General features: G+C 43.3%; 1 protein-coding gene across 1 annotated transcript; it reads right to left on the reverse strand.

Moving 5' to 3' along the window:
• Positions 1–6,948: 6,948 nt before the first annotated feature.
• LOC114592727 (TBC1 domain family member 24-like) lies at positions 6,949–25,763 on the reverse strand. The gene is made up of 7 exons (XM_028721013.2): positions 25,537–25,763; positions 17,968–19,000; positions 16,820–16,978; positions 13,392–13,455; positions 11,727–11,822; positions 10,576–10,840; positions 6,949–9,513 (listed from the first exon to the last, which is right to left on the reverse strand). The coding sequence occupies exons 1-7, from the start codon at positions 25,724–25,726 to the stop codon at positions 9,368–9,370; spliced, it is 1,953 nt and encodes a 650-aa protein (XP_028576846.2). The 5' UTR covers positions 25,727–25,763; the 3' UTR covers positions 6,949–9,367.
• Between the last annotated feature and the right edge of the window lie 685 nt (positions 25,764–26,448).

Below are 26,448 nucleotides of genomic sequence, written 5' to 3' on the forward strand. Positions count from 1 at the left end.
TAACAATGAGTCCATAAGTGACTGTGGAGGCCAATTCTGGATCCACACGTCCTTCCACAGTGGGGACATTGGTTTCCAGGCGGGAGTTGATCACGGTGTGGATTTGCCAAACGTGCCTTCCTCTTAGCACGTTTCTCCTTTGCGTCCTGAGTTCGAGTGTCTTCAAAGCCCATGACACCTTTGGTAAAGGCTGTTCTCCAGTGGGAGCGCTCGCAGGCAAGTGTTTCCCAATTGTTGGTGTTTATACTACATTTTTAAAAATTTACCTTGAGACAGTCTTTAAACCTCTTTTGTTGACCACCAGCATTACTCTTTCCATTTTTAAGTTCGGAATGCAGTAGTAGTTGCTTTGGAAGACGATAATCAGGCATCCACACAACATGACCAGTCCAACGAAGTTGATGTTGAAGAACCATTGCTTCAACACTGGTGATCTCCGCTTCTTCCAGTACACTGGTATTAGTTTGCCTGCCTTTCCAAGTGATGTGTAAATTTTTTCGGAGGCATTGTTGATGGAATCTTTCGAGAAGTTGGAGATGGCTTTTATAAGTAGTCCATGTTTCACAAGCATACAGTAAGGTTGGTAGTACAATAGCTCTGTAAACAAGCATTTTGGTTTCCCTGAGAATGTTCCAGTCCTCAAACACTCTGCACTTCAATTGGGAGAAAGCCACACTCGCAGAGCTCAGGCGGTTCTGGATTTTGGCATCAATGTCGGCCCTTGTGGATAACTGCCCAGGTAGCAGAAGTGATCGACATTTTCCAATGTTACACCATTGAGTTGGATCTGTGGTGCTGCAGAGGGGTTATTTTGTACTTGTTGATGCAGCACTTTGTGTTTTTTGTGTTTTTGTTTTGTCTATGTACTATGACATCTGTTGATGTGTGAAGCAGAAGGTCTCAGAGTCATGCTCCCAGTCACCTCCCCAATACATATGGAAACAAAAATCTCTTTTCTATGGCATAATTATGACTAAATGTTGATCAGCTATACAGACAGGGAGATTTGCAGTGCAATGAATACATGTTTGCTCAGAAGTAAGCCCCATTGAGTTCAATAGCACTAAGATTCTGTTTAGGGGAGAATACTTGGTTTCTTGCAGCTCTTTGAAGATCTTCTTTTATAATCTTGCCATGTAGAAATGTGGAGTAGAATACATAACCTATACAAACTTCATAGCTCCAGTTACAGATGGGTAGCCGTGTTGGTCTGCCATAGTCAAAACAAAAAAAATTCCTTGCAGTAGCACCTTAAAGACCAACTAAGTTAGTTCTTGGTATGAGCTTTCGTGTGCATGCACACTTCTTCCCTGAGCTCATACACGAAAGCTCATACCAAGAACTAACTTAGTTGGTCTTTAAGGTGCTACTGCAAGGAATTTTTTTTGTTCATAGCTCCAAAGAAACATAATTGATGTGTGCTTCCTCTCGCCTGTTCAAATTCACCTACTCATATCATGGGGGAGCCTGGTCCCTCTCAGGAAGCTGAACTGGAGGTATGTTCCCCCTCAACTCCACTGAAACTAGAAGTCTGGGACTTACAGTGCAATCCTATGTGTATCCAGACCTGTTCAATGGGACCTTATTTCCAGGTGAGTGACAGAGGGTTACAGCCTTAGAAAGCTCATGTTCATCCTCCGTGGTCTGTCCAAATCGCTTCCAAATGGTTTCAGAACGTTGAATAACTGAACAAAGCATAAATAGAATATTGCAGGCACTGATAACAAGATTCAACATTTTCTGAGATAGGATCTGGAGGAGCTAAATCTTGCCTTTCAGGGAAATTCCAGGGCCCCATCACTCCCAATGAAACAATAAGGAGCCTTATATGCACTGCTCTGCTAAGGCCTAGTGAGGATGACTTGTTTCTTAGAAGATGCCATTGTACCAATATACTAAGTTTTAATCTCCTTAGCTACCACAGAGAGAGGAGAACAATTAGGAGATTTGAGAATGCCATAGGGACAGTGTAAATCTCTTTATTTTTTTAATGTTCTGTGCTGGTTTTTTATGTGGATTTTGACTTCTTTTGATGCTTTATATGTTTTCATCTTGGTTGTATTAATCTGGTTTTCAATTATGCTTTGATGTGTTTGAGCATGCTGTTATATTGTTTTGCGAATTGCCCAGAGGCCTTGTTTTAATGGGTGGTATATAAATGTCAAAATTTAAATTAAAACAAATTAAATAAAATAAAGCCTGACATGCTAGAAGCTAAATCCTGGCTGGAATCAGGCCCTAGACAAGTTATTATTTCTGCTCACTGATGCCGCAGGACACCTAGCTCGTTCAACCCCTACGTTTGAAAAATGCTCCAATGTCAAGTAATCTTTTGAGGGAGAACCACTCTTCTCCTCAGGCCGTAGCAATAATTCTTGGGATCACTGCAGCTTCTTAGGGCTGCCACTATACTCAAACTGTAAATGGACAAAAATGTGTAAGCTTCTGCCTTTTTCCATATTTTTAGGATTCTGTTGAGAGAGTAATGCCAGGATCAAATATTTATAGGGGCACTGCTAACAAATTCACCCAAAGTGTCATTAAGGGTTCCCTGGAACGTGGCAAGGCTCTTAGCTGGATTGGGTGGTTCATTGTCAAATGTACATCCTGGGAGCTTTTCCTTTTGCATGGAGCAAAGCAATCATTTTTATAAACTAAAGTGTCTTGAATCAACCTCCTTCCAGTTGACTTGCTTCCTTTCCTTCTAGCTACTGTAGGGTAGAGAATCCTGCTTTTGATAGGGGCTGCCCTACTTTCAGGCAAGCTGCCACTTTTTTAGTTTTTTCCTAAGGTAGGACAGGCAGCCAATTATGCTATCTTTGGCAAGTGCTGGTGTGTGTATCTGTGTGTCCTACTTTATCAGGCATCTGTACCTGTTCCGACTAAAGGAACACTTTTTCTCATCAGGAGTCTGTGTGGTTTGTGGGGATTGAACAGCCTGTATCTGCCCTGGCTCTGCCTTCTAAGCCTAGTTAAGGAGCTGGTGTGTTTCTCAATTCACGGAGCACTGGTCATACCTATGAGAAATTGAGCACATTAGTGTCAGGCAAGAAGGAGACAAACAGTAGTCCTGGAATACAGCAGGCCACGGCTTTTATCTGATTAACTACAGAAAAATCAATTTATGTCCGTGGCTGTGTGAAAGAAAAAAGGATGGGGCAGGCAAGGAGTTTGATGTCTGTGCTGCCTGCATGACTGGCCTGGCTCTCCATGGCACAATTGCCTTCAAGCCTACTGCCTATACCAGTTGATGGGAATCCCTGTCCTGTTTGCCATAAGCATCTAGTTGACCACTGGAAACAGAAATAGATGCATTTCAAACAAACACTGCAAAAACAATTTCATAATAACATAGCAAACAACACAGCACATCAAATGACAGCAAAGCAGTAACATTTAATCATAATTTAGCAAAACAATAGCAAATATACAAAAAAAATCTGATATTATAAATAGAACTATAACAACATACAGCATACAACAGTAAAAATAACAAGGGAGCTCCACAGTTTCACCTTATTCCTAGAAGCACCACTCCCTTACCTTTTCCTCTTCAGCTGCACAGAGTTTTGCATCATTTTATATTACAAGTTGTCAGCTTCATGATGCAAAAGAAATGTGCAGCATGACAGTTACTCATTAGGGGACTTCTGAAACACAGTCTAATCATCAACATACATCACTGTTCTCACTGCATATTTATTAAGGTGTTTTAAAATTTTTGTATTTGCTGTTGGCAAACCCTCCAAGGGCTGCATGCCAGAAGTGACTGTGACCAAGGCAAAATAATAATAATAATAATTATTATTATTATTATTATTATTATTATTATTATTATTATTATTTATACCCCACCCTCCCTAGCTGAGGCCGGACTCAGGGCGGCTAACAAGCAATAATAAAAACAAGTTGAATGAATACAACTTAAAAACAAGATTAAAATACAACATTAAAACATTAAAATGCAGCCTCATCACAGGAGGAGAAAGCAGAAAAGAAAGAGGGGGAGGGAATCAAATTGACTCCAAGCCAAAGGCCAGGCAGAACAACTCTGTCTTACAGGCCCTGCGGAAAGAAATCAGATCCTGCAGGGCCCTGGTCTCATGAGGCAGAGCGTTCCACCAGGCCGGAGCCAGTGTTGAAAAAGCCCTGGCTCTGGTTGAGGCTAATCTAACTTCCTTAGGGCCCAGGACCTCTAGGGTGTTGCTATTTATGGACCTTAAGGTCCTCCGTGGGGCATACCAGGAGTATGGGTGTGGGCAATGTTTGTGCATTCACACATATATGCAGACAACACAAACAAGCAGATGAATAGGGACACACATGCAGACAGGCATTTCAGCTCTAATGGGTCAGACAACCTATTTCTGCTCCTCAGGACAGTGGCAAGAAGAGTGACCCACTCAGGATAAGAGACCTCACTGGGGGCATCTTGCCCAAGGGCCTCCCAAAATCTGGAGCTGACACTTATCCATGTGCTTATCTGCCCATGTGTACTTACCTCAACTGGGTCTCAGTTCATGCCATGTTAAACTGAGATGGTGTGGTTAGTTAGTTAGTTAGTTAGTTATTGATTGGTGGCTACTGCCTGCCTCTGTCAATCTGTCACGTTGATCATGCCTGCTTTCCACAGAACAGGTGCAGAGTCTTTCATTCCTACCAGTTTTTCGAATCTTGCCACATTTATGCCTGGGATATCATTGGATATCAGTTCTGAGTTTACTTAGATTGAGAGATCGCTAAATAGTTAAATCTGCATTTTTATTGCTGAGCGGGCATTTGAACATACATTTTCCCCACGCTGCTCAGTGCTGAACTCAAACTGTTCTGCCACACTGACCTTTGTAAAGAACGTTATCCCTTAAGCATCTCTCATAGGCAGAGACATTCCATTTTTAAACTTCATGCTGCCTTTTCTAGCTATCTTTGCAAAATTCTGGCCTTTCACCAGAAGTTCTTGGCCATTAGGATTTATTCTGAGGATTTGCGGCTCACATTTTAGACTTTGTCTGGTCTAACATTAGAGGAGGAATTCGGCACAATTGGGTACTTTTGCTCCCCAAGCTGAAGAAGTTGACTATTAGCGCTTTAAGTGACTGTCTGCCTTTAATCACCCTATCTGATCCCCAGAGTCCACATCATGTGCCAGTTTCTTCTGCCAGGCTAATATTTCAGGTAATGGTGGTACATGCAAGAATAGCAAAGGCAGAAGCCTGCAACATCAGCTTCACTGCATAGGGAGGGAGGTCCCCTGGCAGAAAAGGTACCTGTCATTTCCAAGGACATTGCCTTTTGGTGTTGCATAAAGTGACAGAAGATGTGTGTGGGAAGCTGGTGAACAGACACATTCTGGAGTAATTGCAACAATATGCATATACTGTAACATCTGAAGTTCCTCACTGGCAATAGGTATATAGAATAAATGGATAGGAATATATCTGTTTGCTGGATTTATGCTAGGGTAAATTCTATACATTTATAGTTCTACTGAATTAGAGCATAGGGAAACAGGCTAACTCTTCTGGGAATGCTATTAAGCACAGGTAAATCTATGTGGCCTTTTCTGTCCTGCACTCTGGGCATCCAGTAAGAGGGTCAGGTAATTGCCAATGCTGCTTCTAGTCAACGTTATTGATGTAGTTCACCTGTCCCCCGGAGCATATACTGCAACGCACCAATTCCTAGGCATTAACTAAACATTTTTAGAACTTTATTCCCACTAAATTCCTAACAACTACCCTGCTTCATTTCTTGATTCTGAACCAGATCAATTTTATTTTAAGAAGTCTTTCTGGTACACCCAGGAAATCCAACGACACACTCCCCCTTTGGAAACAGCCTAAGTCAACCATATCTTACAACTGTGCACACACAAAATGTGCAGTTTGGAACAATCCCTTTAAGCAGCTTATTCCCAAGCATTCAGACACTGAGTCCACTTAGACACTTGTTTTTGTCTGCTTGCATTAGAATGTATTAAAGTATCCCAATAGTACATTAAGTAGTTAACACGTGCTGTCTAAATTATACTCTTCCAGGAGATGCAAGTTCTAGTTACCATGCGCGCAACAATTTTTTTCAAGTGGCTGAATGCTGAGTTAAAGTGATCATGTCAGATCTTCACTTCTCTCTATTGGCTGCCATTCACATTCAATGCAAAACTTATTTACTTAGTAGTATTTTCATGGCATTCCCCTACCCTGCGATTTTGGTCCTTTATTCTGATATATCCCTGCAAGAGACATTCCCCATCACTACTCTGTCACCCATGTTCACCCCCAAGGTTTCCTGCTCATTTCTCTCTCTGGTTATCAGTGTGCTGGAACTCCTTTTTAGATGATCTGTGATGGAATTATTGTATCTGTATCTGTCCCCTGACCATAATCACATAGTTTTAAAAACTACATGGCCTCAGTTATGACCTTCATTACATTTATTTGTGCTCTGTCATTTTACCTTACACTGCCATAGCCTTTTTATGCTACCTTGGGTATATTGATCAGTTATGTGTTCAATAGATAAAGAAAATAAGAGCAAGAAAACAGAGGTGCAATCAGGAACTTATATACTGAACACATTTTCCAGAATGGTAGTTGTGGTAATTGCTTGAAAACAACTGGAAAGGGTCTTGTTGTTACACTTTAAACTCTAAAGCATTTATTAAGGCACAAAGCTCTATGGATTAGAGTCCACCTCCTCAGATGCAACAAGCCTTATCCTCAGGTACTCTTCTTGTTTGCCATCCCAGAAAGCATCTGGTTTAACAGATAGGCTCTAAAACCTACTAAGTGTTGTATTTCTCAACGCTATCCATATATATAGACTCTGCGCTTTAATGAATGTGCTATATACTTTAATATTTTGAACAACAATGATGCTTGCTGGTGTCTGGTGTCAACCATGCTACCAATCTCTTTGTTGTAAATATACATCTTTGATGACAGTGAGATGGCACATAGCATTGTTTATTCATCAGCACAGGAAGAAATGTGGAATGATTGGCAGCCCTGAAGGGCAGAGACAATTTTATTTCCTTTCATCTTTAGGATGTAGGTGAATTGGGAAAGTAGGTTCCCTGTTTTCATCCCTCGTCTAAAAGTAGCCACTCTTTAAGAGGAAAGGGCCATTTTATGGCAAATCTTTTGCTGACATTTCTTAATTATATCCAGCATGATGCCCAGAGGAACTGCAGAACTGTTTTGAAGTGTTGGTACGGTGGGAGGTAGTCCAGAGAGCAGCCCAGTCACCAGATGTCTCCTGCCTTTTTCTTGAGAAGGTCTGTGGTGGCTCAAGGGCATTCTGAACTCTTGTTTTGGCCATAGGGAGAGGCTACCTGCTTGTCTGTCTGAGTCTGTCGTACAGATGCAGAACGACACAGGTGTGCATAACAAGTGCTGCTGAATGTAACAGGAGCTTTACAAATGTGGCCTTTTATTCTCCAGAATTACATTTTAAAAAGAGAGGCAAGAATTAAGGGCCAAGGGAACAATGTTGGTTGCGCTCTCTCTCTCTCTCTCTCTCTCTCTCTCTCTCTCTCCCCCCCCCCCCCTTTGCTGGCAAAATCAGCCACCCTGCACAACAGTTAATCCAATGTATACTATTTCTCATAGAGTCAGGTAATTTTAAAGACAGTTGTTCGTCCCTCTGCTTAATAGTATCATAATCTTATGGGGCAAGAAAGAAAGCTCCAGACAGTAATGATTAAGTCACTGTAACAAAGTTTATATTACACAGGTTGGTTGCATTTGGGGTGGGAATTATGTAAAGTTTGTAGGGTGACCAAAAAAACCCCAATCAAGAATAAAATAAAATAGCTGGGAAACAAAGGATTTGGTTATGAGTTGCATACAAAGATTAAATATTATCTTAAGAGCCTCCCTTCCCCACTCAGTGTGGAGAAGTGAAAATGGAAAAAAAGAGGATATGTTAAATGGAGCACATGGCAGCAACATTTCATATGTGGGAACATGCTTCAAAAGCATTATTTATTATAACAAAATTTGAAAAACAGTACATATCTCAAAATATAAAGATACCTGAAGGAAAATGCATCATACACAAAAACATTAGATTGATATACATTACCTTAGAATTTATTATTTTAATGATTATACACTCATTTTAAAAAAGCAAAAAACAAAAAAACCTGCTGTTCTTTTGCTCTAGTATATGACATTATTATTATTATTATTATTAAGCTACCATCTATCTTTGCCCCAAACAATCCAATATAAAAGGAGTTCTTGGAAATTTCCATTCAGTTTGTCTAATAAAAGGGAGCAGAATGTGACCGCTTCTGTATCTTCATTAAAATTAAACCTTTCAGACATCTAAGTAGAACAGTTTTCAGAGCAAATGACAAAAGCAGAGGTTGGGAAGATGTGGCCTCCCAACTCCCATCAGCCCTAACAACATAGCCAGTGGTCATGGTTGTAGGAGATGGAGTCCAACAACAGGTTGGAGGGTCACAGGTTTCTCATCGCTGTGGTAAAATAATATATTTTTTATTATCACCAGAAAGCCTTAGAGACATACATTGGTTTTAGCTCAGGGGTCGGCAAGGTTTACCTCACCTGGGCCAGTTCACTCCAGCAGAGATCCCTCCGTGGGCCGGATAGCACATGCGCCCGCAATTTTCAGCATCTCCGCATGCACGGATGCGATTTTCGGCACCGTGGAAGTGAGTCGCCACACTGTGCCAGTTTAGCGCAGCACACAGGGGCTTGCCAAGCAGGCAGCTCAGTTCAGGGGCAGCTCGTGGGCTGGTTAAATGACCCCTGTGGGCTGCTTGTGGCTCATGGGCCTTAGGTTGCCAACCCGTTTTAGCTGGTATTCCATCTTATTAAAATAGTTTTCATATACAGTGGTACCTCGGGTTAAGAACTTAATTCGTTCTGGAGGTCCGTACTTGACCTGAAACTGTTCTTAACCTGAGATTCCACTTTAGCTAATGGGGCCTCCCGCTGCTGCCGTGCCATTTCTGTTCTCATCCTACAGCAAAGTTCTTAACCTGAGGTAATATCTCTGGGTTAGCGGAGTCTGTAACCTGAAGCGTCTGTAACCTGAAGAGTCTGTAACCTGAGGTACCACTGTACTATAGCTACTACATCAGTTTATTCACATTTTTATCCCATTTCCCCTCATCTTATTTATAGTTGGTTGGGACTATTTCCCTTTGTTCGTATTGTTCACTAGAAAGCCTAGTGCCAAAAGTCTTGCATTAGTGGACAGTTTCCAAAATGTGTGAAAATGTTCTGCTCCTGACATCTCCAGATACCACCTTGTGTCATTTCTTTCACTACCAGTTGTCATGCCCAGTGCTGTGGAGACGAATATCAGCCTGAAATATTGCATCTGATTGGCGCTATCAGGAGTTTTGAAAGCCCCAGACTTCTAGAAGCTGCACCTGGAAGTTTTCTTGGCAGAGAGGAGGGTTGTCAAATGTTTCACAGTGCTCCGTTCTCCCATGATGCAGATCAGCGTCAATAAACAGAGCTTGGCCTCCTCCACCACCTGGGGGGGAAATGAACAGAGATTTGTTGTGGGCTGTTGCTGGCTATGAAAAGCAAACTGAAATGCTGTCCTCTGTTGTATGATCAGTAGCAGATTTCATTGCTGTGAAGTTAAATCTGAAACACTCTGATTGGACGACAACAGCATATTCAGGGGCACAGAAAAGAAATGTGTGTACGGTATATCAGCCCCAAATTTGGTACTTTGCAAAACTAGTTCCTTTTCATTATAGTTACTCTGTCAGCAAGCCACCTGCTGAAACATAGTAACAACCATTCAAATGGCTTCGTCTAAATAATTGAACTGGTGAAAGACAGCGAAGGGATTAATCTTGCATTTCCAGAGACTAAACCTGACCTAAATTTCAACACGGTTTGCAAGGAGCTCCAAAATAAGCTTTTAAACCAGAAAGGCATATGCCTATCTTACGCCAAAGTACTTGGGAATATTTTCTGTGCTAATGTGATCATGTAGCCTCCTAGTGGCTGTCATCAGTAGCCACAGTATTCTCAAGCTGCTAGGTTGCTCACGTATAGCACAGCACCCCTGCATTATATATGAGCACAAAGGTCTCTCAGTTTAGATTAATGCCTTATTCTGCATGCAAACAGTGTTGTCCATAGGTGTATATTGCTGCATGTTGCACGCAAGCAGTCAAGCCTCATTGTACCATCACTGGTAGGCTGTCAAGTTGATATTATTTGTGCTACCTTACATAGAGCTATACCTCACATCAGTGCAAGCCTTCTCATCACTCAGTTCCTCTGTGAAATGTTTTGGTTTATCCTTTACCCCTAACAGCAGGGATCTGTTGCTAAATCGCAACTCCCATCAGACCCAACCAGCATGGTCAATGTTTAGGTGTTTGTGCAGGACAGGTCACATGGCACATTCAGTTCTACCTCAACAACACCATGCCACTGCTGCCTCCCTTCCCTGCCAGCAACTGCTGCTTGAGGCAGCTTCCCTGCTCTAATGGTAGGGCCAGTCCTGGGCACCATAAATGTCTGTGGCACTATGGTCTCTGTGACAGCTATAGTCTCATAGTAGAAGGATAGCTACCTATGATGATCTCTTTCTGAGTTCCAGACATGAACATGGAGGCTGTTTTGGAAGGCAGCTTGAAGTGTCGAATAGCCAGGAATGGAGAGAGGCGGTATTTAATCATGTCCAACACTGGCACAGTGAGGTGGTTTGAGCTGGTTGTTGAGTGACCTTCGGAAGAGAAGGGAGATGGAGAGCGTGGGCGTGGGGATCGAGGCTGAGCTTTAGCTTGTTCCGGCTTCTTGATGAACACCCACTCATATCTCTCCATTTCTGGGTGAACCTTTCAAAGCAAAATGACATAAATCAAGTATATTTTTCCATTGCGGTTGCTCTGCTAGGGCAGCACAGGGACAGGAGAGCACATAGGGCCTGAGCCCATCTGACTGGCAGCAGCTCCCCAGGGTTTCAGGGAGGGGTCTCTCCTAGCCCTGGAGGTGCCAGAGATTGAACTTGGCACTATGTGCTACTCTGAGCTGTGGCCCTTCCCCTAGGACAGAGCTTTCCAAACTTTTCATGTTGGTGACACACTTTTTCAACATGCATTATTTCATGCGGCACACCTATACACTGGAGGCAACACACTAAAGTGTCACGACACAGAGATTGGAAAGCTATGCCCCAGGGCATGACTCCTTGAGGGAACTGGTTCCAACTGAGCTCCTGGTAACCTCAGTATGAACATAGTGCACATAGAATTTAAGGCTTGGAGGGAACCTTCAAGATAATCTAGACTAGGGTTTTCCAAACTTGGGTCTCCAGCTGATTTTGGACTGCAGTCCCAGTCATCCCTGACTACATGCAGGAAGCCCACTGTGCTCACATGCCATGCTGCGCTTTCAGAACAAGGTGGCGCAGAAGAGGAAATTGCAACTCTTCTACAGCCGGCTGGCCGCCTTACCTAGTAGGGGTGTTGAGACTCACAGCTACATTTTGGGATAGGCAGAGTGGGATTCAACTTTACCCTGAAAATGCATTTTTAGGCCCACATTAAATTTTTACTGCTTATTTATATGGTGTTGGTGCTGCTGGCGGGACCCACTTTAGTTCGGACTGTGATCCAGTATTGGTCAGGCTGTGACCTACCAGTTGAAGGCCAATGAATAAAAGGACTTTAAAAATTGTAAAATCAACCCAATCTCCATTACGGGAATAAATTTTAGACTCACTGTGAAAACAAAGCATTCTCCTGTGCCAAAGAAACTTGATGCCCCCCCACTTTTTTTCCTTTCGCTCCAGTCGGAGGACAGAAATGCTCCACACACCTGTATGGAAGGAAAAGACAAGAAGCAATAAATTCTGTCATTTGTCATTCCTAGAGGATCTCAGAAAGAGCTGAGGAGCCAAATATATATATTTTATCACAGAAGATTGATAGGGTCACTCCCTTCGAACGCTTTAATTGGAGCAGCACAGCCATAATTGGATATGGCTATGTACCAAATAGAGTAGTGTCACAAAATGAGATACTATCACAGTCTTTCAGCCATTTTATGACAGCATAATAAGCAGATAAAACTGGAGCAAATATTAGGATAGGGACTTTGGATTGACAGAGAGCTTAAGGTTTGTAATTTGTGATCTCTCGCTGTTAATTAAACTAAATTTTAAAATGTGTCTTCCCTTCAATGACATGCAGATCTGGGGTGTCTAACAAATCAAAGAAACATGAATTACACGCTATAATTCAAGCCTTCTTTTAAAAAGTTTTAAGCAAAACAGCATGAAACCAGAACATTAAAAAGTTAAAAACTTTAAAGAGCACCATAAAAGACAGGACTTTTGTTAAAGACCTGAAGGCTGAGCCTTCTTGGAAAGAAGATTGTAGAGGCAAAGCACCACAACAGAAAAGGCCTCTCCTCACTCACCTCTGATCACCTAGACCAGTGGTTCTCAACCTGTGGGTCCCCAGATGTTGTTGGACTACAACTCCCATCATCCCTGAGCTCTGGCCTTGCTAACTAGGGGTGATAGGAGTTGTAGTTCAACAACATCTGGGTACCCACAGGCTGAGAAAGGCTGACCTAGACAGAGAGGGGGGCCTGAGCAGGTTGAGGTGGAAGCAAGTGTCCCTTCAGGTACCCAGCCATGAAGATAAGCACCACCCACAATGTGTCAATGTCACTTTAGTCTAGTTAAAGGAAAGCCTGGACCATTTCATGTGTTACATTTTGAAGTGTACACTTAAGATTGTGAGTGGAAAGCAATGCGTTGTCCTTGGCTGCAGCTCCCTATCGAGTATGAAAACTTGGTGGAACAGAACTCAGTTGTGGTTCTTTTTCCTTTCTTAGGAGTGAAACAGATATGCAACTGGCATGTAACTGACATCCAAAGCAGCACAGTTACGAATAAATACACTCATTCATTTGTTATGACAAAACAGCTTTGCTTGCCCAGTATTGCTGTCTTTAGGAGTGACCCAACCCAAGAAAAGTAATAGTGCCTTCTATCAATTCTGAAAGAACAGTACTGTTTGGAAGCATCCCTTTCACCTGGGAGTAAGGGAACCTGTACTGTCCCGTGTCTCGAAACAGATGCTCTTTATAGCCTTCCTAACCATTCTGACCCAGATCTCAATTTGCCTCTATGATCGCCACTCTTCCCAATTTGGCAAGCGTTAGAGTGAGTTACAGATATGAACGAACAAATGCTTGTGTTCACTATTCAGCGAGCATCCTTCAGCAGAGAACTTTGGAACTTGTTGCTAGTCCAGGCAGCATATACAGAGTACCCTGCTGATGGTTTCTGACATTTCTGTTATTTGCGTTTTCAGCCTAGACCCATAGAAGAAAGGCCCGACCCGCAGGTGTCTCGGATGCTCAGAAGAGACTTACCTCCCCCAGTGTGGTTTTTAACAACAGTACCGTTGGTTCGTAGCCTTCACAGCAGGAATAAAACCTGCAAGAAACAAAGATGGAAGAAGGATGAGCTAATGTCAGGGAAAGCAATCCCATTATAGCACTGAGGTGGAAGTCGAATGGACTGTGACCTGTCAGCACAGTACATTCTACTTTAGTGCATTACTAGGAAGCCTGGGGCAACGAAAGCATCAAGGTGCAAGCAAAACAGGCTTCCTGCATAATCATCCAGATCCACTGCATGCTTTCCACATTAAGAACAAGAGTCCTGCTGGATCAGGCCAAAGGCTCGTGTAAGCCACCCAAACTGCCTGTTGCACTCTATGCTCTTCTGTTTCTTCTTTGGCAGGACCCCATGATGCTTTGCATCCTCCTGCCTGGGTTTGGGGGAGGATTTTCTGGACTAAGTCCACTGCTGGTGAAAGAAGTAATGCAGGGAGGAGATGGAGTTGCAACACTGATACTGCAAGGTCTCTGCAGAAGTTGGATGTAACTTCATCCCTTTGGTGTTTTCATGCATCACTGAGAAATCTGTCTGTGCATCACTTTCGATAGGTTTGGACGCTACTAGTTTAAATACCTGGAGGAATAGCAGTAGGTAGTGACAGTCATCAATCTCCTTGTTCTTACCATTGCTGTGTTAAACAGGCAGTCTTTGCAAACTCATAAAGGAGAGGTGGCAAAAACACTCCTTCGTTCAATTTCAGTATTGTTTAGGGATGTGTAATAACAGGCAAAGCTGGCATGCTATGTGGAGTTTGAAGCCAGAATTTTTGCTCAGTGGTGCAAGTAATTGCTCAGATAAAATTTTAAGCACAACATAATCTCAGGGGTGCATGCAGGATCTTGACATACAATTCCTAGGTCTGAAATCAGGCGGCTTAATTGTGAATGTGAAAGTATATTTCTTTGGATGTGGGTGTGTCTTAACTATTATTTGCCCCAGGACTGTGACACTGATCAGATCCTACTATACATCTTCTGAGAGGGCAGGGGGCACTTTCACACTTCTACCAAGCAGACCACCAGGGCTGTTTTCTAACAAGATTTGCTGTTATTACATGTGTCCCAGTGTACCTGGCCAGACTTCAATATTTACGTTCTTTTATTTTGGAAATGTCAATAGAAAATAGCTCGAGGCCCATCTCTTTGTTATGACAGAATGGCCAGGTGCTAGTATGAGATGCAAGGCCTGCAAAGCGAGTCTTGGGAACTTTCCAAGGTAGTCATCACAAATTCATGGTTGACCCTTCTGACATTAGCAGGCTGCATCCCTATAGTCGCTTCTGCATGCACATTTTCAAAACAGCGGTGGGGGGGGGGGGGAGGACAACACTGGCAGCAGCCTCCATATGATCCATGGAGCAAATTTAAGCAGTCTTTCCCCTCGCTTATTTGTGTGTTGCATTGAAATCCTAACATTTTATTGTCCAGCCTTTTTGCCTTTTGCTTTTAGTCGGTCCTGTTCCCAGAAGGCTTCTCTCCAAGCAACATAAATGTTATGGGTCAGAAGTATAGGAACACTTCCTTTCCATCAGCCTGGAGCAGAGGAAGAGAAGGGAAGCAGGGCCACTCCAGAGAGATCAGCTCCATTTTGCTCCTTCTCTTCCTCAACTGTTTCCATCCCAACTGATCCTTATACAAACTTTAAAAACTGCTCCTGGAGCCCCCCCCCCCTTTTAATCATGTTGTGTCATGCTAGTCTGAGGGCACACACTATTATCAATCTCATGTCAGCTGCCCTGGGAGCCCTTTTGGCTGAAGAAATGTTTTAAACAAACATTATCCCTATGGCAATTCCTGTGCAAAAATAATAATAATAATTCATTGGGGCACATTCTCACATTAATTCTTAAGCCTAGATAAATGCCCTGAATAATAAGCAACAGTCCACCATCATGTTCTCACAGTAGCCAACTAGTTGCTTCTGGGAAGCTCGCAAGCAAAATGTGAGTGCAACAGTAGCCTCCACACTTGTGATTCCCAGAAATTGGCATTCAGAGGCATACTGCCTCCAACAGATAACTTCTTGTTATTTATTAAATTTGTGTGCCTCCTTTCCAGGGCTTTTTAGGTTTGATGAGGCCCTAAGCTACTGAAGGGACGCAGGTGGTGCTGTGGGTTGAACCACAGAGTCTAGGGCTTGCCGATCAGAAGGTCGGTGGTTTGAATCCCCTCGACAGGATGAGATCCCATTGCTCAGTCCCAGCTCCTGCCAACCTAGCAGTTCGAAAGCACATCAAAGTGCAAGTAGATAAATAGGGACCGCTCCGGCGGGAAGATATACAGCGTTTCCGTGTGCTGCTCTGGTTTGCCAGAAGTGGCTTAGTCATGCTGGCCACATGACATGGAAGCTGTACAACGGCCCCCTCAGCCAGTAAAGCGAGATGAGTGCCGCGCCGCAACCCCAGAGTCGTCCACGACGGGACCTAACAGTCAGGGGTCCCTTTACCTTTTAAGCTACTGAAGGTAATGGGACCCTTTGTATGTCCAGCTGTCAACAACAAATTGTCACTGTTTTTTGTGTTGAATATTTTAGGGAGCAGGCTAGCAGGCGGGGCCCATTATTTATACATCATAGGAGCCTACACAACACAAAACACTGTTGCTGTATGTACGTTTTATTTTATTTGTTTTTTATCTTATGTTTTGGAAATGTACATCCAGGTGTTTTTTCCTTTACATTTTTTGGGGGCCCCCAAGAGAGTGGGGCCCTAAGCTATAGCTTGTTTAGCTTATACGTAAAACTGGCACTGCTCTGTTCATCTGAAGGTCACAGGGTGGTTCACAACATAAAAATACAAAGTGAGAACACAAAATACATAATAAACCCAAACACAACGCACCATTCCAAGGCAAAGTAATACACTTCACAGGATATTACCGGTACCTCATTTCCTCCACAACCCTGAATTATTCCTCAAGCCTCCCTGAATGAACAAGCCTTGTTGTGGCTCGTAACCATTGATACCCATATCCATGATTTTTTTCTCATTTCCTTCTAAAGCCATCCAAATTAGTGGTCATTCCATAGGTTAGCTATGCACTGTGCAAAGGACTGCCCTGAGCCTTCACTGGATAGTCCCAAGTCTTCTATGGAAGAGAGAGAAAAATCTCTCTCCACTGGTTTAGCTATGTCCTATGTGAAGAAGTATTTCCTTTTATGCTTCTTGAAACTTCCCACATTCAGCTTCACCGGATGGCCCCAGGTTCTAGTATTAGGAGAGATGAAAAAAAAGCTTTTCTTCTCACCATGCATAATTTTATAAAACCTTATCATGTCTCCCATTACTTCCCTTATAACTAAACTAAAAAGCCCCAAATGTTTTAACCTTTCTGTTCATTTTCTTTATCCTGTTGAGAATTCTGATGGTTTGAAACTCACTGTGCGGATGCCAACTTACCTCTGCAAGCTGTATCCATTTTCCGAAGTTGAGAATATGCGGACAGGTGAGAACAAAGAAAATCGTTCAGGGATCCAGGACCAGACAACACGCATTTCCTGAGCAGTAACAATGGTGGAAGAGAAATTGTGGGCATTCACAGTGAGGTGAAATGGTTGCCTGTACAGCAGAGGAGAGAAGGGAAAAATAATTAATCCTGTACTGTAAATAGCTCCATAGATCCCGATCCTGAGGACAAAGATTTTTCTTCCAAAGATACTACTAACCAAACACACAGCCAGCTCTTCATATGTTATGTCCAATGGTAGTAGACATAACAGACTGTTGTGTCAGTTCCAAAGAATGAGATCCAAAATTAGTCAAGGCAATTACTTTTTCGAGAACGAATACAACAATTGGCAATGTGGTATAGATTAATTCTAAAGCAGCTGACCCAGAAATATCACTTTACCAATGCCATGTGCCTTTGTGCTTCCTAAATCCCTTTGTCACTTGGGACAATCCTGGTCCTTTTTGTGCTTCTATACTGAGGCCACAATCACACCATACATTTGAAGCACTATCAGTCATGATTTCCACCCCCAAAGGATTATGGGAGCTGTAATTAGTTAAAGGTGCTGAGAGTTGTTGGGAGAGTCCTGTTCCTCTCCCAGAGCTACTATTTCCGGAGTGGTTTAACAATCAATCCCCAGGGAACTCTGCAAATTGTAATTCTAGGAAGGGAATAGGGGGCTGCTATCAACTTTCAGCACCTTTAACAAACTACAGCTCCCAGAATTCTTTAGTCGCAGGTCATGACTGTTTAAAGTGGGGACCATAGTGGTAGCAGGAAAAAAAATCTGTATGAGATTATCCTATGGGGACTGAATGTCTCTGGTCATCTCTAGCTGTACTGTAGAGTGCTCTGTAACTGACTTAGCCGTAATGTTTGGTGGAGTGCTTCTCAAAAGAGAATGTGCAATATCTAAAGTAGGATGTAAAGGAGATCCTTCATAGAATCATAGAACTGTAGAGTTGGAAGGGACCATGAGGGTCCTCTAGTCCAACCCCCGGCAATGCAGGAATCTTTTGAACCCACAACCTTGAGATTAAGAGTCTCATGTTCTACTGACTGATCTATCTGGATGGTGCCTCATGGCCTTTTGTACCTGTGCTGCACTGCGGTCACTCCTTTCTCCACTAATGCCTTCCTGTTAGCCATTTGAAGGAGCCAGATTTCTTTGCGGGAGAAAAGCCGGATGCTGAAGGCCTTTTCCAGAAGCTTGTCGGTGGTCATGTGCTCACGAATGTCCCGCATGAAACCCCACAAGCTCCCTTTGATATCCACCACCTCCAAACCTTGCGAAGCCACGGACAGCTGGAACTGCTTGAGCAGGGCCAGCGCGATCCGGTAGAGGACTTTCTGCCCCTCCAGAAGATACACGTCAAAAATGCGGATGACATAATCGAATGGGAGGCCATCAAAAAGCCAGACCAGCCAGTCGGAATACACCTCAAAGATGTTGTCCGATGAGCTCGCTATCAGGCGGTGGGCAGCTGGGCAGTGTTTGTTGGCCAGGTCCCCAAAGGTCATGCACGAAGCCTCGTGGGTGAGGAAGGAGTGGTCAATGTAGGAGGTGTGGGGAGCGTTGCAGTAGAGGAGCCGGCAAGTGTCCTCAAAGCACTGGGCCTCGCCTTGGCTGTAATGGAGCATCAGGGCAGTCACAGCGGGAAGCAGGGGACAGTAGGTGATGTCGGGGTACAAGCTGGAAATGCAGATGAGTATCCTTTTCACTGCAATTACCCCTTCTTCAGAGAGGCAGTATTCGGGCATGATGCTTCCTTCCAGGAATTCAGGTAATGGGTCGAAGCTCTCGTTCGGGGCTTCAAACAGCTTGCTGGCAACATCTCTGTAGACTTCGGCATCAGGGGTCATGAGCTGGCACGGTATGTGCTGGATTACATGCTGATAAGCCTGCGCCCTCAGAGCGTGACTTCCTGCCCAGCGCCCTTCCCTCCCCAGCTTTTTGAGCTCCTTCATAGACTTGCCAAACAGGTGCTCCTGACTGTCCTGCTGCTCGTTCAGCTTGGGCATCTTGTTCTGGTCCACAAATTCGCTGCAGCGTAAGCAGGAGGCTGCGTCCATGTCCATCGCAACCACCGAAGGGATTTGCAAGGAGGCCTTAGATAGATCGGTGGTCTCTGTGGAGCAAAAGCACTATGGTTCAGCACGATTCACATCTCACCATTGGGCAGATTGCTTAAACTGTTCCTGACAACTGTGGGTGAAAAGCACTGGGATTTTATCCAGTCTCTTGGGAATTGCAACCACAGACAATTCCCACTTAAAATGTAAACACAAGCACCAGTCATAGTTATCACTTGTCACCTCACAGGCTTTTATTTAGTCTTCTAGGTATTTGGGGATGCTTCCATCTCTCATGTAAATAAAAACTATCTGCTCATCATTACTTAAAAAGGTAGAACAACAAAACATTTAAATGTGAGTAAGCATAGAGCAAGGGTGGTGGCCTGGCGGGTTGAATGTGGCCCTTCTAGTCTCTCTGTCTGGTCATTGGGACTCTCTCAAAGCCATACCCACCATTAGCCTTGCTTCTCACCCTCCTTGAGTGTTTTTGCCAGGCTGGAATGTGTCTTTTAACTCTTACTTCCTTGGGTGGAGCAGAGATAAAGGGTGTGAGAGCGTGTGTAGAAACTAGCCTACTGTCCAAGGGTAAAACTTCAATTCATTGCCCCACCCATGTTTGCCTCTGGCTTTGCTCAGAAATAGCATGTGGCCCCCAGAAAGTAATGTGGCCCTTGGGCTGAAAAGGGGTTTCTAATCCCCGGCACAGAGAATGTAGATCCATATACACAGTATGTTACATATAAACATAGGTTTGTTGGTTAGGAAATCAAAATCATTAGGCATTGTTAGAATGAATAAATGGTATTCTAAAACTGATTTATAAACCACGCTTTATCTTAAAGTGGTACGAAAAGGCAAAAGGAGCTACCGTATTTTTTGCTCTATAAGACTCACCTTTTCCCTCGTAAAAAGTAAGGGAAAATGTGTGTGCGTCTTATGGAGCAAATGTAGGCTGCGCAGCTATCCCAGAAGCCAGAACAGCAAGAGGGATTGCTGCTTTCACTGTGCAGTGATCCCTCTTGCTGTTCTGGCTTCTGAGATTCAGAATATTTTTTTTCTTGTTTTCCTCCTCCAAAAACTAGGTGCATCTTGTGGTCTGGTGCGTCTTATAGAGAGAAAAATACGGTATTTGCATAGCAACAGGATTTTCAAAGTGCATTTTCCCAGACTGTATTTGGAGCCTAAAATCACCCAAGCACATATTCTCTGAGGGAGTAGGGAGTTCAGGAAGCTAGGAAGTATTCCATAGGCTTCCTTCAGAAAGCTTCAACTCCATTTAGATCTGAAATCAGATTCTCCTAATGTGAAATTGTTGGCATGGGCAAAAGGGTAACCACCTGCTTGATGATATGGGCTGTTCAATGTTCCAGAGGCAGACTTGTGAAAAGCCAATCAAGGCATGAATAATATCATGCAATCTGAGCCAGGCAACTGCATCTTCTTCAAGTAACAAGGTAGATTATCATTTAAATGAGAGAGAGGTGGGGACAGGCAGGCAGGCAGGCAATTAATACCCACTTCCTGGGAAGGCCTCCTCAGGAGAAAAGAGATGCCATGCCTGCAGCTGCAGATGACAGCCATAAAATAAACAGATGGGTTACTTTGCTGATTCTCCCCATGATGGAGTTTAGGGCTTTCTAAAATAGAAGACAGAACGTAAAACCGGTGAAACGTTAGAAATCATGGTGAATATAGGTCACATTAATCACAGTGTGTTTAATACTTAATTGATCCTGCTTCCTGATCTGCTAAAACATAATAAAATAAAATTTAGGTTGGAATGTCCCATGCAATGTATTGTTAAATAATGTATACAGCTTTCTGTGTCTGTTAGCTATCAGGGTTGTCAAACTTTTTGTTTGCCTGGGTATCTTGCTGTAAATATCTGGATAGTGAAACATTGCAGTTAGAGCAAGGAGGCTACTTTTATAGTGTTACAGTATTTATGTGATGTGTGTGAATGCCATGATGTAAGAACATAAGAGCCCTGCCAGTTCAGGCCAATGGCCCATCTAGTCCAGCATCCTGTTTTTACAGTGGCCAGCCAGATGTCTGTGGGAAGATAAACACAAGACCTAAATGCAGCAGCACTCTCCCCTCCTATGGTTTCAAGTAACTAGTATTCAGAAGCATACAATGAAAGCATACCCTAGTCATTGTGGCTAGTAGCTTTATGTTCCATCAATTTATCTAATCCTCTTTTTATTTCCATCTAAGTTGATGACCATCTACATCCCAACACTGCTTCCCATGAGCGTTTCTTCCATAATTTAACTATGTGCTTCTAGATTCAGGTACGTAGCTGTGTTGGTCTGATGCAGTCAAAATAAATAAATAAAAATTTAAAATGTCCAGTAGCACCTTAGAGACCAACTAAGTTTGTTCTGGGTACAGTGGTACCTCAGGTTAAGAACTTAATTCGTTCTGGAGGTCTGTTCTTAACCTGAAACTGTTTTTCTATGTTCTATAGCCAATTGCTGTCTCACCTGTTCGGTATCCACCAGACACATCAGTTAGCTAGCAGATAGATGTATTTTTTTACACTGATCAAATCTGATGGTATATGAAGAAGTGGACAGGCCCTGCTACTACGAATTGGCAAGGCCTTAAGATGCCACAGCATCTTCTTGGTCTTTTTTTTTAGCAAAGAGAACAGTTCTTCATTTACAAATCCAAATACAGTGGTACCTCGGGTTAAGTACTTAATTCGTTCCGGGGGTCCGTACTTAACCTGAAACTGTTCTTAACCTGAGGTACCACTTTAGCTAATGAGGCCTCCCGCTGTCACCGTGCCACCGCCATGCGATTCCTGTTCTCATCCTGAAGCAAAGTTCTTAACCAGAGGTACTATTTCTGGGTTAGCAGAGTTTGTAACCTGAAGCATCTGTAACCCGAGGTACCACTGTATAAGCCTTCGTGTGCATGCACACTTCTTCAGATAACTATGTGCTGTGTAGCATATATTTGCATTTTGCTTTTCTACCCAAGAGCACAAGATTGTGTATGTTTTCCTCCCCTCCCCATTTTACATTTGCAACAGCCCTCTAAATTAGGCTAGGTTACATTAATCTATCTGCCTAAGCAGCAGTTCTTGTCAATAGATTTTGGGGGTTGGGATGCAGGGATCCTAATCCCTATACAGTGTACTGTTTACAGGAAAGCCTGTTGACATCTCTGATGACATGATAGAGTAAGAACTTGTGAGTTTTTACGAAAATCTGTTCCGAATAGCATGCCTCCAAGAATGGCTGCCCAGGTCCTAATGCTATTCATCCCTGCATTAGGTTTAGAAGATACATTGGGAAGAGTAATTCCCAAAGCACCTTAGAGGCTGAATAGTTAAAGCTGAAATATACTGGGAGTGATATCACTGTGATTTTGCATGGTCCTGAAGGTGGGAGAGATAACAGTTCAGTGCACACTTGCTGTTGTAGGTTTGGAGTTGATAAGGTCCAGAACTGTTTTCCCAGAATCCTTCATAATGGCTGCAAGTTAAACTGTGCTAATGCTTAGCATTCAGTTAACACCTGTCGCCTAACAATTTATAGCATTGTTATATTATTAATTTGTACTGCAGAGATGCTACAGAAATAGAAATGCCAGAACAGAAACACGGGTGTCAGCTGCAATGGCTCATTGCTTGGGGAAAGAAGGTGGGGAGGGGAGAGTAGCGAGTGACAATCAAATGCAAAAAACCATCTGGAAGTTGTTGCTCTCCTCAGAGCTGAAGAGGGTGGTGTTAGTTTGGAGGCCCTGATTGCAGTTACAGAGTTTGTAGCTATGGTTTCCCCAAATGATGGGTCTCAGGCACTTAACAAAATAATGTTAATGTATTTGATCCCTGGCTTTTTATTTCTAGCCTGGGGATGTAATATCCTTCAGGGTCTGGGAAAGTGACACACTCCAGTTCACTGGTGTCTGCAGGAATATTTTAGGTGCGGGGGGTGTATACATGCATACAGAACTGACATCAAAGAACATGTCTACCATTTCTGATAGATCTGGTGACAAATAGTCATCCAAGATGGATAGGCCTGGCCTCTAAGAAACTTATGCACCATGTCTACGCCCATCTCTCTCTCTAAATGGCTAGACCTTCTGTCTATGTCTGGCATCTAGATAACGTCCTTTCACCCACAACTGAAACTTTTCCCCCTAGCTCCCTTCACCCCTGTACCTTTAATTAATTTCTCAGCTGCTACAACCAATTTCACAGTCCATCCTGCATTTCCCTTTAACAACAGCAGCAACAAACCAGAATAACAACAGCGGGGTTGTCATACAACACTCTTAACTTTGCCGTCCTTCCAGTAAAGTGGGTAAAGCAACACTGGGTGCAGGACTGATATAAACCATATCCTCTCAACCTCCCCACACCCAGCAATACAGTGGTACCTCGGGTTAAGAACTTAATTCGTTCTGGAGGTCCGTTCTTCACCGGAAACTGTTCTTAACCTGAGGTACCACTTTACCTAATGGGGCCTCCCACTGCCACCGCGTGATTTCTGTTCTCATCCTGAGGTAAAGTTCTTAACCCGAGGTACTATTTTTGGGTTAGCGGAGTCTAACCAGAAGTGTCTGTAACCTGAAGCATCTGTAACCCGAGGTACCACTGTATGGGTATAATAATGATGGATTTCTCTGCATCGGGAAGGTTTTCTCTTTCATTCTTACAAGTTTCGGGGAAGGGGAGAATCACGTCTTAAATACGCATTTTATGCTGTGAACTGCCCTGAGATCTTCAGATGAAGGGTGGTATCAGGCGCGCCACCTTGGCCCCAAAACAGTGGGTGCCTGGGACATGCTGACACCATCGCAGTGTGCCTGTGTAGTGTTGGCACGCCTTGCAGCATGAGCACAAGACATCAGCATGACCCGCAGCATGCTGACATCACTCACGCACGTAGCGGGGGCGTGCCAACGTCACATGCACAGGCCCTGTGGTATGTTCACTCTGTGGAGTGAAACCTGGGGGGGGGCTTCATTAAAAATTTGTGGGTACCTGGGCACCCAGTGTGCCACATAAGTCAGCGCTTATGGGTGGTATACAAATTTAAAACAAACAAGATGAAGTTAGAAAATTCATAAATGCAGTTACGCTATCATCCTGGATTTCTGAGCTTCATTCTATGGGGCGGCAAGGAAATTTTCACCAGGGAAGACACACACAGACACACCTTAAAATGAACCAAGGAGTATGTCACATTCTCTTTCCCTAATTGGCTAGATCTACTTTGCATTATAACGGGGCTGGCCCTGTTCTTATCACTTGGAAAGTGGGGAGCAGATCAGAATATAGAAACCAAAGAACTGAGAGCAAGAAAGAAATGAAGAAAAAAGGCTTGCAGCTGTAGTGGGAATGATACAGAGAGTGGGGGGGTCCTTACGCATTGCTGGGATAAACCATATGGAAAGTCCTGGGAACAAGAGTTACATGGCAAAAGAAATCATATACAAAAGGCAAGGTAAACAAAACATGTTGGAGAAAATGGATCAAGAGATAAAAGAGACTACTGGAGAGGCTAAACTGTGCCAGGGAAGGTCATTAGAGTTGTCTACAGACCCGAGGTGTGCCTAAAACTCCTGCATGAGATGAAAACCTCTGAAATTAAATCTGTGCTGTGGGCAAGTTCTTTAGCCCTGCTGTTGAAGTTGAGTCCCCCTGGGGGAAATACTGTGCAATTGCTAAAAAGAGTTAGTTAACGATCACCTAAGAGTAGTTGGAGGGAATGTTTTGCAATTGCTGAAAAATAGTGGCTTCATCAGTACTGAAATTTGTGGTTAAGTGTTTTTAGGAGGTGTTGTTGTCTTTTAACAGCATATGGATAAATAAATATATCTCAGATAACATTGTATTCTGCAGCTTGTGCTGTTCTGTAGTTAGGATTTGCTTTTTAAACTATGTTAGTATAGCTAGTTTATACAACAGAAAGCTTCCTGCTTGTGCCATATCAACATGCCTTGCCTCTATCCAGAAATAAGGGCCTGGTTAGACTGAAGCTGCTTACACACTGTCGTTTCTTGGGAAATGCTGCAATTTGATTCATTTCCTCCAAACCAGCTTCAATCTGAATTAAGAAAAAGAACGACTAGCATTTTAAACTGATAATGCATACACAAGCTGAATTGCTGAAAGTATTGCTTTCTTTAGTACAGTACATGGTAAACCTATTGTGCAAATAAAACATGCATAATAAAAGAATGAAATGAAACGGAAACAGCCTGTAAAAATGCATGCTTCCCTCTGTCTAGCCCATCTCAGGGAGCATGCCTGGAGCTTTAAAGCTGTATGTAGTTGCTGGGTTGCTGTATGTAGTTCAGGTGTGGCGAAACTGTGGCCACACAGTTTGTGTACTAGCCCTAGGAAGAGAACAGACATCGGGTCTACCCCAGCCAAATGCAAAACCCTGCAACACCTGGATCTAATCCACTATTACGACTAACTACTCGTAAAGAGCAAATAACACTTCCATCCAGGTGAACAGCTTGTTAGTCTGGGCTGCTCAAGCCACCTTCTGGTATATAGATACCAGTAAAATCTAGGCTGACTCTTCTTGATGATCTGCAAGGTTGATTGGAGAAGTCTTACCTTGTGTGGTCTCCAGGTTGCCTTCCTTTAGCTCACCCATCATGGTGTTTGCTTTTTTCCTTGCCCTTGCTTTGTCCAAAGGGACATCTGCTCTGGGGGCCCCAGTGGAGCTGGTATAACTCAGCCCAATCTGCAGCATCCCTTGTCCTTGCTCGAATGACCTGGTTGAAGCTTTGCTCCTGTGCCTCATTTATTGGGCCCGAGGCCTCCTGTGCAGCCAGCTCCTCCCCGACGGAGATGCTTATTTGGTGTAAACACTAGTAAAATGTTCCCCCACCTTCTCACTCATTCATGCCTGCCATATGCCTCTCTGACAAGCAGGATGTAAATAGGCAAGATACTGATCAAAATATCACCAGGACCATTAAAAAGGCTCATTTATTTTTCCAAGGGTAAACTTTATTTCCCTGTGTGGTCCTTGCAATATCACAAGAAAACGAGTCCCATGTGTACCAGAAAAACAAACATACCAATATACAGAGGAGAGGGGAGGGGAAGTAGGGGTGTCTCTCGATTTCTGTCCTTGTTTAAACGTCCTTGAAAGGATGGAACATAAACAACAGAACTGGCTCTCCAACTGCTTCCTGCTGGTTCCTTTGTTTCTACTTGAAGATAGAAATAGAATCATGTGAACAGTGAATGCCAAGTGTTTTAACTGACGAAGCTGTGAGGTTCAGAGTGTATAAAAACAAAGGGGGAAGCTTTTATAAATGTACCACAGAGCTACACTGGGGAGGCCTTTTGTTTACACAGGCTGCATACACACGACACCTTTAAAGCACATTCAAAGCTCATGCCTTCCCTCAAAGAATTCTGGGCACTGTAATTTGTTAAGGGTTGCTGGGAATTGTAACTCTCTGAGAGGTAAACTACAGTGCCCAGAATTCTCCAAGGCAAAGAATGTAATTTCAA

This window comes from Podarcis muralis, chromosome 2 (genome assembly GCF_964188315.1).
Source record: "Podarcis muralis chromosome 2, rPodMur119.hap1.1, whole genome shotgun sequence".
In the NCBI taxonomy this organism is placed as follows: domain Eukaryota; kingdom Metazoa; phylum Chordata; class Lepidosauria; order Squamata; family Lacertidae; genus Podarcis; species Podarcis muralis.

Bases quoted from the DNA above. Each gene is read 5' to 3' on its own strand.
- LOC114592727 (XM_028721013.2), bottom strand. From the start codon at position 25,726: ATGAGGCACAGGAGCAAAGCTTCAACCAGGTCATTCGAGCAAGGACAA. The intron at 19,001-25,536 runs GTAAGACTTCTC...TTTGCTCCACAG, and splicing joins CAACCTGGAGACCACACAAG to AGACCACCGATCTATCTAAG. The intron at 9,514-10,575 runs GTAGCTATCCTT...TTTCCCCCCCAG, and splicing joins TCAGAAAGAGATCATCATAG to GTGGTGGAGGAGGCCAAGCT.